Source organism: Leucopleurus acutus (genome assembly GCF_964270905.1).
Source record: "Leucopleurus acutus genome assembly, chromosome: X".
Taxonomy (NCBI): domain Eukaryota; kingdom Metazoa; phylum Chordata; class Mammalia; order Artiodactyla; family Delphinidae; genus Leucopleurus; species Leucopleurus acutus.
In genome coordinates this window covers 13,112,799-13,129,990 of record NC_139148.1, presented here as the reverse complement: position 1 = coordinate 13,129,990, position 17,192 = coordinate 13,112,799, and the positions used below count along the sequence as shown (strand labels likewise).

Genomic DNA, 17,192 nt, shown 5'->3' with positions numbered 1-17,192 from the left:
CATTAAGGTCACATGGGCAACAAAAGAATACACAGAAGCTGTTAAGTTTATCATACATATTTACTTAATCTATACAGAATTGAGTAGATAAAATCAGATTCACATTAGTGAAAAATCTCTACAAAATGTCTTTGAAAAGCAAAACAAGACTGCCTCTTAACAAGTCGTATCCTCATGAAAGACGTGGGCTGTAAAAATAAAGCAGTGTGTTTAGCACAAACTAGAAGATATCTGCATCATTTTTTCACAGTTATTTCCATCTACAGTCTGAAAGAGGTAGATTTTTCTGCAACACCTGAGAATTGAATTGACAACCAGGTGTAGTAAAGGCAGTTGCATACATAACTAAAAAATACTGGTCTCAAGACCAAGAAATGTACTCCTACAAGTCTGAGGATGAAATGGTCCATTATCCAAGACCCAAGTTTTCTCTACTCCTTGGAGTCTCCTGCCACTATAAATAATATACATCAAGATTCCATGATGGTGCAGCAAATGCAGTTGAAGCAAATTTGACACTTCAATCTTTCCTGGGCCGGCCTTAGTAGCATTACAGTGTTCTAGAATGTGGTAGAAACAGGGTGTGCTACAAAGCCACAACACTGGGCTGGCGAGGTGATTGCTTTAGGAGCGTGTCCTTCTCAGAGGGTCCCGTTTGTATTTATTCACAGGGTAATGGAAGGAGAGATTCTGAAAGGATACCAAATGCACCCCAGAGAGAATCCATGTCCTTTAAACACCATGAGAGCATCTAGCTAAAAATACACAGTAAGCCAAAAGCAGCAGGCCAAGTACTGTAAATCATGTCGCTTTGCAAAGCCCTTGAAAACACGCGACAGGTCCGTTACAATCTTCCACACAGGACAAGCACCACCAAGAAACGTGGCGGGCTACACACATGGCTTAAGATGGCAGGAGCTGTACATCCAGCAGAGCGCTTGTGAAATGAGATCATTAGTACCAATTTTACAGTAGAGTGTATTTCTGATGTATACCTCCATTTCCTCTCAGGGAAATGAGTCCAATATTTCATTTAGTAACCGAAGGGGGTATCTATAAAAGGCTGCTGGAGGAGGATGTGTTTGTTTTTGCTTCCGACTCATTTGCACAGTAATTAGATAACCAACTTTGTGGGTTTCTTTTCCTTCACTGTCTGGCCCTTTGATTAACATGACTGATGGCGGAAGCTTAGATATAATCCGCCACTCCAGGCGCTGTTGCCTATCTATTGGACAGTTTTCAATTCTTCAACCCATTTTAGACCATGAACGTGACAGGACAAATAAAACTTTAACAAAGAGAAAAACCCTTTTAACTGGACAGAAGGGAGTTTATTCGGTCCAGTAAGCAATATAAGAAGTGTCAGTTTGATAGTTTTGCTCAGTGGAATGTGCTAACATCAGTTCTAATAGAGCCTTTTTATTTCATAAAGTATTTCAATGCAAATTATACCAGGGACAAAGTCAAAACTCTCATCAGTGCAGCCTGGTTAATGATGTGTATAAACTCGACCACATGTGACACTGTGAAGAACAAAGGAAGTTAAGAGAGCAAATCCAAAAGTGATGTGCTGCATTTCCGAAGTCCCCCATTCCAAGTGTATGTAGACACCTTGATAATACTGGTTTTTACTAAAAAAAAAAAAAAAAAAAACCCCCCTAAGAAAAGGGGCAGAAACAGACTGAAAGCATAAGTAATAAATAGATCCTGGCTACTCTCTGCCAAGTTTCCTCAAAGTTAATGCTGATTCCAGTCTTTGTTTCAGAAATGGAATCAGTTTCATTAAGTTAGCATGATCATAATTAAAATTCCCTTTAAAAAACCCTGGAGAACGGTGCTGTTTGGACTGTCGGAACAGTTGGACACCAACTTTCAAGCAGCCAGAAGGTAGTGGAGGGACTTCCGCTTAAGGAAAGCTACACATGATTTTATCCTCATCGCCTTACACTGACTGACAAAGGACTGTCAGTGGCCGCCCTCCGTGGGAAGTGGAGGATGCGCACGCAAACAAACCACCAGGCTCCCCACACAGCGGGCATCCAGGTGGTCCAAATTCAGATACTGCTTCTATCCTGAAAACAGTGGTGGGATTGTTTTTAATCACATAAACGTTAGCCCTGTCTCTCCAAGGATTTGCCTGTATATACTACTTTGTTTAAAAGTTACACCTTTATGTACATATTCTGCCAAAACCAAGTCTAGGCTTGCAGCCACCTCAATTTGTCAAGTGATATAAATATCAAAAAGCTAATTTGAATCAAATATGCTATGCTTGTTTCTGACCCAAGCCTAGAGTTTTATTTTTACTTGGCATTTAAAATGGGCTATTAGACAAATATCTAATCACCTTGATATTTTTCTTTGAGTACTATTAATTGCGGGAGGGGCAGGATGTTTAAACGAGTATTGTTTTCACATCAGGAACCATTATCAGGGACTTCCCTGGCGGTCCAGCGGTTAGGACTGGTTCAATCCCTCGTCAGGGAACGAAGATCCCACAAGCCGCGGGGCGGGGGTGGGGGTGGGGGTGGGGAACCGTTATCAGAACAAAGTTCCCTTGTAATGGTCAGCCCTGGTGAGTGACATTTTAATTCGGACAATTCTGTGCAAGCAGCAGGGGAGAGGGAGAAAGGCAATGAGCACATGCATTCCGATGAAGGGGAAAGAGGCAGATGTGCAACACAGCTGAGGAAAATGTAGAGAGTAAAACTATTCAAACCTGCCAAGCAGCCTCCTGTACCACATAAGTCCAGTAGTTCTAAGAAAATACAGATATGGTAGAAAAAGTAAGAAAATTTTCACCACAAAACCAAGTTACTACTAACAGAGAAAGTTATACACAAAATAGAGCTCTCGATACAGTGATCATACTTGATCTCAGTCAACTGACTCGATGCTGGGCCCGGCACCCAGGGACTCGGCCTCCGGGCTGACACGGGCAGTGCTTTGCCAGGCGGCGCTGGGCTCCTCGGCAGAAGCCGGGGCAGCGCAGGGCTGGGCCCTGGGCGGCGCTGGGCCCCCGCCCGCTGCCCTCCCCGAGACCTGTTCCTTCAGCACCTCGACCTTCTCACTGAGCTCGTTCCTCTCCGTCTGCAGGGCCCGGCACAGCTTCTCCAGCCGTTCCAGTTTTATGTGAAAGGCCTTGTACTCTTTATCTCGCACAGTTTTCTGCAAAGAGGAAAAAGCAGGATTTATGTAACCCAACTGAATACAAGTTAGGTTACCGGATACAACAAATTTAAGTCTTTTGAGCCACTTGTTGGGTCACCTCTTGAACATGTTCAGTTTCTTCAACACCTCCCAACGTCCCGCCACCTGCCTTCTGCACACATAGCTACAGACACCAATTAACGTGGTTCTGGGGTGACAAAATGAAATTCCCCGTCATGTTTCTTAAAAAGAACCAAAGCCGGGCTTCCCTGGTGGCGCAGTGGTTGAGAGTCCGCCTGCCGATGCAGGGAACACGGGTTCGTGCCCCGGTCCAGGAAGATCCCACACGCCGCAGAGCGGCTGGGCCCGTGAGCCATGGCCGCTGACCCTGCGCGCCCGGAGCCTGTGCTCCACAACGGGAGAGGCCACAACAGTGAGAGGCCCGCGTACCGCAAAAAAAAAAAAAGACCAAAGCCCACTTTTAAAAGCATTTTGTATTGATGAATTACTAAGGAAATTGAAGATACTCACCACCAAAGACTAGCGGATAAAAAATGAAGGGCCTGCTTAAAAAAGAGGAGGACTCATCTTATTTCCACCTAGATTTCTCTTGTTTTTACCAATCCTCAGATGAGAACAGGATTTAAGGTGTGATATTTAGTGTTTGCAAACAGTACACTCAGCTTCGTAAGACTGGCAAAAAGTACTATGCTACCTTTTCAGAAAGAGTAAGTCGAGGTGGACAGAGAGACACCCGAGTCAGTGGCCTGTGCTGGCCAGGTGGGCACCTGGTCGGAAGGCAGATTCCCCAACCCTCAGCCCCAGACCCAGTCAATCAAACGCCGGCTGAGCGGTGGGAAAGCCCACGTCACCTGGGACTCTAGCTGCGACTCCTGCCGGGACAGATCCCACTCAGCAGCTCTGGCCAGAGCCCTCGGCTAGGACGGCAGTGTCACGAGGCACGTCCCCCTGCCCTGTCAGCTACCTGAACATCATGAGCCCGCGAGAAACCACCTCACCTCTTCAGCCATTTGCAGAAGTGCTTTGTTATTGTTTTCCCATTTGGTCCGCCATATTATCGTTTCTTTTTCCAGTTTTTTAATTTTCTTTGTCATCTGCCAATCGACACAATTGCAAATTTAAATTCAAGGTTCCCTTATCTCTACAGCCCGCCCCACCCCCTGACCGTGCGCATACTAGTTCTCAGTTTAATATTGAGGATACCGCCTTCCTTATCACAGGCAGGAAAAAGAACCAGACGCCAAAAAATTGGTTTGCTTGAGGGAGAAAGAATTCAGTGGGAGTATAAACGAAGAAGAAGAAGGAAAAAAAAAGCTAAAAAGGTAGAAACACTGATCTGTATCGACCAACCAAAATACGTAGTTACTGTTCTGGGCGTGGTTGTCTTTAAATAATTTGATCTCCAAGGACATCGAGCTTTGTGGAAAGGGTGTGGGGTGGGGCTGGGAGGTATCACCTGAAGCAAATAAAGACACCGCTTTACGGCTAGCAACAAATTGTATTTAATAGAGGAGTTAACTTTAATAAAGACAACTGTGAGGGCCTAGAGATCACTAGCTACATGGGGTACTACTGAGGGCAAAGTGACTAAACATGATGCCACTGGAGGATCAGAAGAGATGAAATGAAGACAGTACAGTAAAAACATGAACTCATCCAAGTAGCAATCATGCTTCAAATAGCTTCTTATATAAATTCCCCTTTAGGCAATACTCCACTAAAAATAGGCAAATACCTTTTCCATTTCCTGCCGGAAGGTTGTAAACAGTTCATTACTTTTTGCCATGGTAGTCTGGAATTCTTCAAACTTATCCATATAAAGAGAAAGCTACAGAAAACAAGTATAAAAAATTCAGAGTTCTAGGTAAATGATTTAAAATCCCAAACACTTTCAAAAAGAACATAATATGGTTAAACGTTACCTGTTATAAGCGACAGAAATAAGAACAAATGCACACCCAATCCTCGACCCCAGACATCAATGGCTGCAGTTCTAAGAACCCACTGGAATGCACTGAAACTTAGGAAGTTATGTTAACCTCACCATCTTTAGATGAAACTGTTTAAAATGTACAAATATTAGCTCCATTCCGCCAATTATAATAAAAACTGAAGTATGTGGAATAGCTATAAATTTCATACAATTAATCCTTTATGAACTACCTCCTCTCCTTATATTTGAAAAACTGTCCTTGGAAAAAGATCATTCTCTTAGAATACCACCTGCACAGTTCCTAGCTTGAAATCAGGGATATCTCTTTTCTTAATGTAGGCAGGAAAATGAAACAGAAGCCAAAGGATTGGTGTGGTTAGGGGAGAAAGAATTCAGTGGGAGTATAGTTAAGAGAAAAAAGCTGAAAGAAGTAGAAACAGCAATTTTTCTTTTAACTCCCACCCTTAAGGAATTTTTATTCTAGCTGGGAAAATAAGGCACTAACCAATAAGGCAAGCAGAATTTAGAACACAGAGTCACCTTCTCCCCCAGGACAGGAATTAACAGAAGCCAGGGGTGGGGGGAGGCGCGGTAGGGGTCAGAATAGAATAGTTAGGGAAGCTCCTTGTGGCTGAGGCCCAAGCTAGGTCTCAAGGGCAGGCTGAATTATTTCATTTCAGACAAGGTGGGAACCCTGAGAGCCCACCTAATGTAACTGCATTATTTCAGGATGAGGAAACAGGCCTGGAGGAATAAAGTGCTTTGCTCAAGATCACACAGCACTTTTAAAGAAAGCGGAGAAGAAAAGATCACCAGCGGCCAAGAAACAGCGTCAGTGATGCCTGTCCACCTTCAGCAGTGCTGTGTGCGGAGCATAAAGAGAAACCAAGACCAGGGCGGGAGGGGAGATGCCCTGGGAGGGAGCGGAGCAGCCGATGGAAAGACGGGAGGCCAGCTCCGCTGTGTGGGAAGGAGACGCGGACCAAAAGCGACGCTACCAATGGCAACAGGCCAGGCGAAGCTACCATAAGACAGCCAAAGCACGCCCCCAGGAGGGGGAGGCTGAAGGCCGGGACCAACAGAAATTTCAGGGTGAAGAGAATAGCGCAGAGGATTTCCAAGCAGAGCAGTCCATAGAGGGGCACATGGTGACAGAGCCGCCAGGGCCGCTGGCCTGGGGTCGGAACAGCAGTGAGGCTCGGGCAGACTGGTGGAGCAGTTCCAGCACCTGAGGGAGATTAGAAGTTACGGCAGTCTTAGCATGGTCTGTTTTTATCAAAGATAGAACATCCAGGTGGACTGTCCCGTCAGAGTTCAACGCTGGCCCCCTCTGGGCAATGAGTAAGTGGCAACTACCATCTTGGACTTAAGGGCCTAGATTACAAAATTGGTCAAAACACACCAATAAGACTAAGGTCATCAACAAAGCCTGGAAACGGACATGGTGAGCAAGAGCAGAGAATGCGATGGACTCTTGGGAAGAACAGCACATTTGGAAAAGGAAGAGGCGGCAGCAAAGGAAACAAAGTAACGATCAGATAACATGACTCAGGGCGACGCAGATCACAGACAAGAGAAGCTGCACTGCTAACAGTACAACAGAACTGGAGCTGCCTGTGAACTCGGCAGAAGGGCCCTCTGGGGCCCTGCATTAAAGTCCATCTTCCAAAGCTATCTATAGACTTTTTATACGTTTTCCACATTGATTCTCTTCTCCATTTATGTGGACAACTGAATTTATAGGGCTAGTAAGGGGTTCAAAGTTTCCTAGAAGCATTCTAGCACAATAACTTATGGTGGAAAGTTCAAAAGACTTCTTCAGTTTTCACTCTAAGTTAGGCTAGCTTTATAGGAAACGAGTGTCACCACGCTGTAAAACGCACCCAAAGACAAACAGCACTCAAGAAATGTGTTCATACAGATTCAGGCCAGTCTGCATTTTAGAACTAATCTAGAGTCCTTACATTTAAAAAACTTGTTACATAATAAACTTTCAAAATGAGTAATACATTTTTTCATCAAAATGTAATCTACTTTTCTGAGAAAGGGTGAATTGTAGGTACAAATGCCTAATTTCACCTGTCTGTGAAGACATGGGAAGTCCTTCCTGTACCTCTTCTTTGAGTGGGGAGGCATCTGCTACCCTTACTCCACACAAGGCACCACAGAGAAAGACTGCATTAGAACAAACCTAAGGGGTCTGGACTGAAAAGCAGGGAGGCAACGAAGAAAAGCCTAGGCCTAGACAGCTTCATGGGTGAATTCTACCAAACACTGAAAGAAGAACGAACACCAATTCTTATCAAACTCTTCCCAAAAAAGTGAAGAGAAGGGAATACTCCTGAACTCATTCTACAAGGCCAGCATTGCCCTGATACCAAAGCCAGATAAGACAGTACAGGCCAGATAAGAAAACTACAAGGATGGTTCAACATAGGCAAATCAATAAATGTGACACACCACGTTAATACAATAGAATGAAAGACAAAAATCGTATGATCTAATAGATGCAGAAAATGCCTGTGGTAAAATTCAACATAAATTCATGATAAAAATGCTTAACAGGGAATCCCTGGTGGTCCAGTGGTTAGGAATCTGCGCTTTCACTGCCAAGGGCACAGATTCAATCCCTGGTCAGGGAACTAAGATCCCACAAGCCGCGTAGTGCAGCCAAGACGAAACAAAACAAAACAAACAAAAAAACGCTCAACAAACTGGGTACAAGGAAGGAACATACTTAATATAATAAAGGCCATATATGACAGAGCCACAGCTAACATCACACTCAAGTCAGTTAAGGCTGAAAGCTTTCCCTCTAAGATCAGGAACAAGATAGGATGCCCACTCTCACCACTTCTATTCAACACAATAGTGAAATCCCTAGCCTGAGCAATTAAACAAGAAATAAACAGCATCCAAATCAGAAAGGAACAAGCAAAGCTGCCTGCCGATGACATGACCTTATATATAGAAAATCCTGAAGCCCCCACAAATAACTGGCAGAATAAATTCAGTAAGGTTTCGGGATACAAAATCAACATACAGAAATCAGTTATGTTTCTATACACTAACAACAAAATATCTGAAAAAGGAACAAACAGAAATAAATAAAATAATCCTATATTCTATAGCATTAAAAAAATACTTAGGAATACATTTAACCAAGGAAATGATAAATCTATACACTGAAAACTGTGAGACACTGATGAAAGAAATTGAAGACAAAAATAAGTGGAAAGGTACCCTGTGTTCATGGATCAGAAGAGTAAATATTGTTAACAATGTCCACACTAGCCAAAGCCCTATCAAAACTCCAATGGCATTTGCCATAGAAATAGAATAAATAACCCTAGAATGTGTATGGAACCACAGAAACAAACAAACAGAACAAAATAGCCAAAGCAGTCTTGAGAAAACAAAGCTAGAGGTATTACACTCCCTGATTTCAAGCTTCATTACAAAGCTATAGTAACCAAAACAATATACGATGGGCATTAAAAGCAGAGACACAGACCAACGGGGTCAGAACTGAGAGCCCCCCAAAAAAACCCACACAGGGACTTCCCTGGTGGCGCAGTGCTTAAGAATCCGCCTGCCAAGGCAGGGGACATGGGTTTAAGCCCTGGTCCAGGAAGATCCCACATACTGCGGAGCAACTAAGCCCGTGTGCCACAACTACTGAGCCCATGTGCCACAACTACTGAAGCCCGCGCGCCTAGAGCCCGTGCTCTGCAACAAGAGAAGCCACCGCGATGAGAGGCCTGCGCAACACAATGAAGAGTAGCCCCTGCTCACCCCAACTAGAGAAAGCCTGCGCACAGCAACGAAGACCCAACACAGCCAAAAAATAAATAAATAAATTTTAAACAAAACAAAACAAAAATAAACCCACACAAATATGGTCAATAATATTTGACAATATTTGACAATAATATTCTTGGCTCAAGTATTTGAGCCAAGAATACTCAATGGGGAAAGGAAAGTATCTTCAATAAAAGGTGTTGGGAAAACTGGATAACCACATGCAGAGGAATGAAACTGGACTGCTATCTTGTACCAGTCACAAAAATTAACTTGAAATAGGTTAAGGACTTAAACAGGAGATATGAAACTGTAAAACTCCTAGAAGAAAACATAGGTTAAAAAGATCCTTGACAGTGGTCTTGGCAATGAATTTTTGGATATGACAACAAAAGCACAAGCAACAAAAGCAAAAATCAACACGTGGGACTACATCAAACTAAAAAGCTTCTGCACAAAAAACAATCAACAGAATGAAAAGGCAGTCTACGGAATGGGAGAAAATATCTACAAACCATATGTATCTGATAAAGGGTTAATATCCAAAATATATAAGGAACTCATACAACTCAATAGCAAAAAATAAATTAAAAAAAATTTTTAAATCTTAATTTAAAAACCAGCTTGAATAGACATTTTTCCAAAGACATACAAATGGCCAACAAGTACATGAAAAGGTGCTCAGCATCACTAGTCATCAAGGAAATACAAATCAAAACCACAGTAAGATATCACCTCACACCTGTTAACAAATGCTGGAGAGGGTGTGGAGAAAAGGGAACCTTGTGCACTGTCAGTGGAATTGTAAACTGCTGCAGCCACTATGGAAAACAGTATAAAGACTCCTCAAAAAATTAAAAATAGAACCACCATATGATTCAGAAATTCCACTTCTGGGTATATATCCAAAAGAAATGAAAACAGGATCTCAAAGAGATATCAGCACTCCCATGTTCATTGCAGCATTATTCACAATAGCCAAGGTATGGAAGAAACCTAAGTGTCCATCAACATATAACTGGATAAAGAAAATGTGGTGTATATACACAATGGAATATTATTCAGCCATAAGAAAGAAGAAAATCTTACAATTTGTGACACAGTGGATGGGCTTTGAGGGCATTATGCTACATGAAATAAGTGAGACACAGAAAGACAAATACTAAATACCGTATGATAATCACTTACCTGTAGAATCTAAAAAAGCCAAACTCAAAGAAACAGAGTAGAATGGTGGTTGCCAGAGGTGGAGGGCGGGGAGAAAGGGGAAGATGTTGGTCAAAGGGTACAAACTTTCAATCAGAAGATGAGTAAGTTCCAGGGATCTCATGTACAGCATGGTGGCTATAGTGAACAATATTGTACAGGGGAAGGAAGAGAGGGAGGGAGGAAGGAAAGTTGGGGGCCCCCATTAAGGTGGCCACCACCTCCATACTCTACCTGGGAGTGGTTAAATAGGTTACAGGCTCATAGCACAAAATTCTAAAGATTTTACGTTACACTATATGAAAATGCCATTTTGTAGGTCAAATAAGTATCAGCAATTTCATATGGTTCAACCTCACAAAAAAGAACTAAAATCTGAAGATTTATCAGTTTTTCTTTAGTAGGAAATTAGCTGACACACATGGGAACAGACAGAGAAAGGGAGGAAATACGTGTGATACTGGAAGGAGGACCTGCACATAGCGGGACAAACTGTCCCATCTGCCTGATTCCTGGGACCGAGTGCTAAAACCAGGAAAGTCCTAGGCAAATCAGGATGAGGTGGTCACCCTAAATGAAGATGAAAACTCCAAGAGGGACGTGTGATCTACTCTCAGGTCTGCTGGGAACAAGCAAAATCATCTTAGAGGAGATTCAAGGTATGTATCAAATGAACCATAGATTTTTTTCTTACAAATTCTACTACCCCTGCCGTCAAGTTACCTGCTGTTTTAGTTGTACTTCTTGTTGTTTCATTTGTTCATATTTGTGTCTTGATTCCGTTGCTTCTTTTAATAACTAGAAGACAGAAACATTCTGGCAAAATACTAATAGTCATTACAAATATGACTACAACGTCCAACGACCAGATAGTTAGGCTTAACCCTTCCACTCATTATTTTAGCAAGAACCACGACTCTATGAATGAAACATTCTGTCACATCAATTGCTAATTACCTGTTTCTTTGATTTGTTCCATTGTTAACACTTAGGAATGTAGGAATACTCTTTCATTGCTTAGAAGAAGTACCCAGGAGGCCTAATAATAGGTTTACAAAACTCAGGGTTAAACTGTTGTCTTTTAGATGAAAATAATGAGAAGTCTAGTATTGAGCAGAAAACATGGCTGAGAATCTCGACATTATCTGGGTCATTTAGAAAGCCCCTCTGGGACGTCCCTGGCGGTCCAGTGTTAAGACTGCGCTTCCACTGCAGGGGGCACAGGTTCGATCCCTGGTCAGGGAACTAAGATCCCGCATGCTATGTGGTGTGGCCAAAAAAGAAAAAAAAATTAGAAAGCCCCTCTGCTCCATGAGAGGCAAGATGAGGCACTGTATGGAGCAAAACAATGAAATCAGGAACCTGGTTTCTGATCACATTTTTTTTTAAAGCTGAGGGTGGGGGTAGGGGTGGTGATGGGATGGGAGCTTTCATTTATATACTTGAGTTTAAGAAATTATGTAGTGAAATTGCATAGTAGGCAGCTGTGAAATTCAGTCCCTGAAGTAAAATGTCACACTTAGTCCAGTAGGTTTTGAAAAGTCCTTAAAACCAACCAGAAATAGATGTATCGTATGTATTTATTTAAATATGTGTATCATATTTCTATTCTAACTTGGGAAATGACAACTGTCTCTTCAGTTATGCATGGGACGGCGCTGTCAGTTCACATGGAACGACCACGGTGTATGAAAAATGTCTCTCTCTTAACCCTAGACTCGCACTCAGAGTGACACGTTCACATCATGAGGGCCATTCAGGACCCGAGTCTTCAGACCTGGCTCGCCTCAGGGCCTAGGTTACTTAAGTGAAATCTGGATGGGACCGTCCTCATTATCATAACCACTTCTGACTTTTTTTTTTTTTTTTTTTTTTTTGGTTAAGCAGGTAAAGTTAAATTTGCATGTGTTAAATATACAAACCCAATGACATTCCACTGTATTCACAATTACTGACAGGCCATATAATCTGAGCACACATTCTGAGAATAATGCTGAGTGATTAGGATGTAGAGAATTCTGTTAAAGTTTTTCAGAAAATTATACCAGAGTAAACAAATAAGTTTCCCTAGTTTCAAGTTACTTGTTTGAAATAAACTGTAACAGTATGAAGGACACCCATGTTTGGTAAGCTTGCTATTAAATCGAATCCCCAAATTTAATGTGTTAAATACTGCTATAATTCTTAAACTTGGTGGCCATTATCTAAAAAGTGAAATAAATATTCTAAGCACAGAAAAGTCCTATCAGTGCAGGTCTTTGCAGTAACTTGGTCTAATCTCTCCAGTGTATCTTCTGTATATAAAGTTAAATAGAAAGAAAAAGCTAATGTTTTCTAACACACACATGCCCTTCACAATCTAGAGAAAAAAACAATTAGCACAACCCAGTGCTAATTTAAATGTAGAACAAGTTTAAATGTTTTAAATGGCTTTGGTTACAATTTTGGCAATCATTTCTTTTTTTAAGAAACTGCAAACTTACAAACTCTCTCTCTCTTTGATGCTTCTCATCAGCTTCTTTTATCAGCTGTGTCGTCTGCTGCAGTTTGGCGTCCACAAGCTGCTGCTGCAGTTCCTTGTGTTTGAATACTTTATCAATGTGCTGCGGGGAACGTAAAATTGCTTCCGTCACTTAATGAAATAAGGGACAGAATGACGAGGAAACACGACACAAGTTACAAGACCTCACTCATGAGGCTGCTTTTCCTGCTAATACCACCAGGGCTAATACCAGCAAGGTGCCTGTCTGCATGCTGTGCTGGCAGAAGCCTGTGTCGGCATCCCTCCCTCCGGAGATGGCCCAGCAGCACCTCAGCAGCTGGCCTCATACTATTTCTGCCGTAAGGTGAAAATGAAGCTCAAATTGTATCAAGAAAAAGACGGCTACGGAGATCAAACTGTTAAACCCATAATACATCATACACATAATTACTGGATATTTTTTTCTCCCCATTAAATTTTCCCAAATCTCTCAATTGGAGGCAGCATGCTGTGATGGGAGGAATGGCCCCAGTCGAATTCTCCCCCTTGCTGAACCTCAGTCCCCTCACCTGTGGGGGGCAGCCACACCCACACTGCAGCACTGTAAAGGCCAACGCAATGGCTATATACTATGTAAGGTGCTCGGTGCCTGGCACTTATCAGATAAATTTGATAAAAGGTCATTATGATTTCCAAGTGAAATTATTAAGTGGTTGTTTATGTACAATAAAGTCATCAGAACATCCCTCCCTGACCAAGGAAGGAACATTCAATAATACTCAAACTGAATAAGGCTCACAGGTAATGTGATTTCAACATACATAGCTTTCAAATTTTCTACATCTATAATGTGGCAGACTGTCATATTAAACTACAAAACTAAAACAATAATTTTAAGAAAAGTGAGGGCTTTATAATCTAATAGAAAATTTATTCTCTAGGACAAAAAAAGTTTCTTCAACAAACACACTGTAAGAATAAAAAAGAGAGAAAAGGAAATGTTTATGTTAGAGACTTGACACACGTCAGCCAGTGAAGCAGACGGGCTTTATCTGGATGATTCAAATAGGTTTTTTCTTTTTTTAAAAAAAACGGGGAGACAATCGGAAAAATGTAAACGATGACTAGATTTTAATATTAAATAATTACTGCTAATTTTTCAGGTATGAAAATGGTATTGTGGTCACATCTAAAAATGAATCCTTAGTCTTTGTGAGGTACACCCTCAAATATATATGAATGGACTGATACCTTGGATTTGCTTCAAAATAACCCAGGGGAAAGTGATGGGAATATAGTTGAAACTGTGGTTTCATTTGCTAAAACCAGGTGATACAGTCTCTACTTTTCTTCGTTTATAGTTTTCCATAATAATAAGGGGGAAAAAGGTAAGCAAAAAGCATCAAGAGTGATAAAAAGAAAATCTTTAAAAAAACTAACAGTTTTTAAAGGGCTATATGGAAAACTAAATTAATATAAAGTTTGCCTTGAAAACTGGATAAAATAACCCACAGAGATGCCACAATCTTTTTTTTTTTAAATCAGCTATTTTAATCTACCTCTATAAGGGATACAACACACATAAGAGAACATTTTACTAACTTAAAAGGCAGGGAATGTGTCATTTAAAGAACCTAACCCTTTGTTCCTGCCCATCTGACCTCTAAAAGGGAGGAACTTTAAAAAAGCACATGATCGCCTACTTGCATTTAATCTAGACACCACGCCCAGACTTCCCAACTGGCTTGTAGAACTAAGTCTTAGTTGGAGGCCAGTGACCAAGATGAGGTGCCACAGACCCTTCCAGTAAACTTTTTACTTCAATTGGGTGTATAAGGGTTTAGAAATAGGTTCGTTTTTTCTCCCAAATACTATAAAACCTCCACTAAAAAAAAATATCTGAAACACAGGCATAATGGAATGATAGTGTAGACCATACAGATTATCATAGACGTCTAAAATACAGTGTAGTTTGGGGCCAGGTATTTACTCACTTTTAGTCTAGACAAGGGGAAAATCTATGCTAAAATTACAATCTTCCAGAATCACACGGAAGACGAGTAGTGCTTAACACTGTCTCCAAGAAATCGCCTCACGCACCCAAATCCACTGACTTCCGGGCCATCGAGTATGGTCCCCACGAGTCCTGCGAGGGAAGGCCAGACTTCCACCATGCATACACAATGGTTCTAAAACACCCTGGAGGAAGAAGGTTCTAAAACACCCTGGAGGAAGAGCTTTAGTGAATGCTTTTGGTTCGTAGTGAGGGGACACACCAGCTGCCCTACCTCCTCCCTCAGTGCGTACTGCTCGATGAGCTTCTTCAGCTTTTCGCCCAGCTCGACGTTCTCCTGGCGGAGCTTGGCGTTGTGTATGTCGTGTTGCTCCAGCTGTGCCTGGATTTCATTCAAAGTGATTTGGAAGTGTGCAGTGGCCTCTTTCCGTCTTTCTTCCTCCTCTCGTGCCTGCTGCATATTTTCTTCCTTATTATCCAAAACAATTTCTGTTAATCGTACAGACCTATAAGATGGCACAGACGCCCACAAAAGACACTACTGCCATGTGGGTTCACTGCTTGCTGCCCTGAAGTGGTGCTTCTGAACTAGAATTCCTTCCCTTTATTTAGGACTGGAAGGCTCTCGTTTGAAAGCAAGCAGCTTCTCCTAGGTAGATAATCAGAGAGGCGCCGCCTGCCCTGCTCTACAGTAAGCGCTGTGATCACACTGAGAGACGAGGAAGGAGTCTTGCCAGGCAGCTAGCCCCCTCCACGCGGGCTTCCCACATACCCCCCCCCCCCCCCCGCTAGTCCTGCAGGGCAGCATCTGAGATCAGCCGGAAGAGGGCGATCCCTTCCTGCCCTTACTTTCTGAGTCACCGTCTACTCCCTAGATGGGACAAAAGGAATCTGCATCTTAAAAGCTTAGTCCCAACTCTTGCTCAGACCCAAGTGCTAAGAGGCCTTTAGGTGTCTAGTGTCTAAAGCACTACCAGTCCAATCAAAGTGTGGACTTGCTATGGGGAAAAAATACCACTCAGTTTCGTGAACACCGAAATCCAAGGATTCAAAAGCAAAGAAAGCCTAACGGCCCCCACATCAGGTCAAGATCCATTTCCTGAGGGCTCCTATGTTCTAGGGCCTTGGGTGCCTGCCATGGTGGGGGAGTCTCACGAGCAATGCGGCTCAGGCAAAATCACACCACAACTGCACATGAGGCCACCCCTGTGTCTCTGCCTTCTTCCCTTCTTCCTCTGTTGGTACCAACTAACTTGTGGATACCCGCTGCTTTGTCTTTTAATCAGCCGAGGAATAAGCGCTCTTCTAAAAGTACTTGGCAATGGGGAACTGGGATGGACAAGCGTGGCCGGTGATATAACCAACGAACAGCCCTTGAGAAGCTCAGTGGGGCCTTTCCCTTCCCTCAAGTCTGCTCCTACTCGGCTTCTCATTTCATGTCCACTTTTCACACGTGCTAATGAACGACCTCAGTGCTCAGCAGGAAACTGCAAATTTGAGCTTCTTAAGCCATGGCTCCTGGTGGGAAAGCTGTGGTCTAAACATCAATCTCATCTAGATTCCCCACGAGCAAGTATGAGGTGCGTTAGGAAGCACAAGGCCAAGCAAAACAGAACGGTGGCATCCCTGTCTCCAAGGAGAGACAAGGATTTAGTCCAAATAGGTACACAGCGACTATAAATCAAGCTAAGCCAGACCCTCCTGAAAAACAGAAAACGGAACCAGACTTCCCTGGTGCTGCAGTGATTAAGAATCCACCTGCCAATGCAGGGGAGAGTGTTTGAGCCCTGGTCCGGGAAGATCCCACATGCCGCGGAGCAACTAAGCCCATGCGCCACAACTACTGAGCCTGAGCTCTAGAGTCCTTGAGCCACAACCACTGAGGCCATGAGCCACAACTACTGAAGCCCGCACGCCTAGAGCCCGTGCTCCACAACAAGAGAAGCCCATGCACTGCAACAAAGAGTAGCCCCTGCTCGCCGCAACTAGAGAAAGCCCGCGCACAGCAATGAAGATCCAGCACAGCTAAAAATAAATTTTAAAAAATTAAAAAAGAAAAACAAAAGGAACCAACTCACCTTTAACGTCTTATTGTGACGCTGAAGTTCCCTGCAAAGAGACTCGAGTTTGCTTCTTGCCAAGATAGCCTTGCTGTGTTCACTCTGCAAATGAACTTTCTCTTTCACGATCTGGGCTTGCTTCTTCTGCAGAATCTTCATTTGCTTCTGAACGTTCCTGCTCTCCTCTAGCTAAAAGTAATAAGCACTTTACATTTAGGAAATACAGCGAAAACCTTTGAGTTATGGCTGGAAGAATTACAATAAGAACTAAGGAATACATTTCCAAAAACCCACAGTATTGTAGTATAATATTTTATTTTAACTGTTTCATGCCATGCTGCCCTGCCAACCTTCTCTTTTCCCATTATGATAGGAAAGTAAGCAAATGATTTAGGGTAGGAAAAAAACAATCTTAATCTCTTTATTTATTTATTAAAAACAAAAAAAATGACGTTTTGGACTTTTTAGGAATCGACACCAGAAAGTTTTACTTTCTTGAAAAACACACTCAAGCTACTTTATTGA

At 42.5% G+C, this 17,192-nt stretch overlaps 1 protein-coding gene across 1 annotated transcript in view; it reads right to left on the bottom strand.

The window, feature by feature from the left end:
- Positions 1 to 2,486: 2,486 nt before the first annotated feature.
- Positions 2,487 to 17,192, bottom strand: part of TXLNG (taxilin gamma) — a 49,912-nt gene continuing 35,206 nt past the window's right edge. The window contains exons 4-10 of the mRNA XM_082864968.1: positions 16,686 to 16,856; positions 14,882 to 15,076; positions 12,595 to 12,714; positions 10,835 to 10,909; positions 4,907 to 4,999; positions 4,170 to 4,265; positions 2,487 to 3,168 (exon numbers count right to left, since the gene is read on the bottom strand). Coding sequence (XP_082721094.1) covers positions 2,878 to 3,168; positions 4,170 to 4,265; positions 4,907 to 4,999; positions 10,835 to 10,909; positions 12,595 to 12,714; positions 14,882 to 15,076; positions 16,686 to 16,856 — 1,041 coding nt within the window. The 3' untranslated portion in view covers positions 2,487 to 2,877. The remainder of the gene's footprint in view (positions 3,169 to 4,169; positions 4,266 to 4,906; positions 5,000 to 10,834; positions 10,910 to 12,594; positions 12,715 to 14,881; positions 15,077 to 16,685; positions 16,857 to 17,192) is intronic.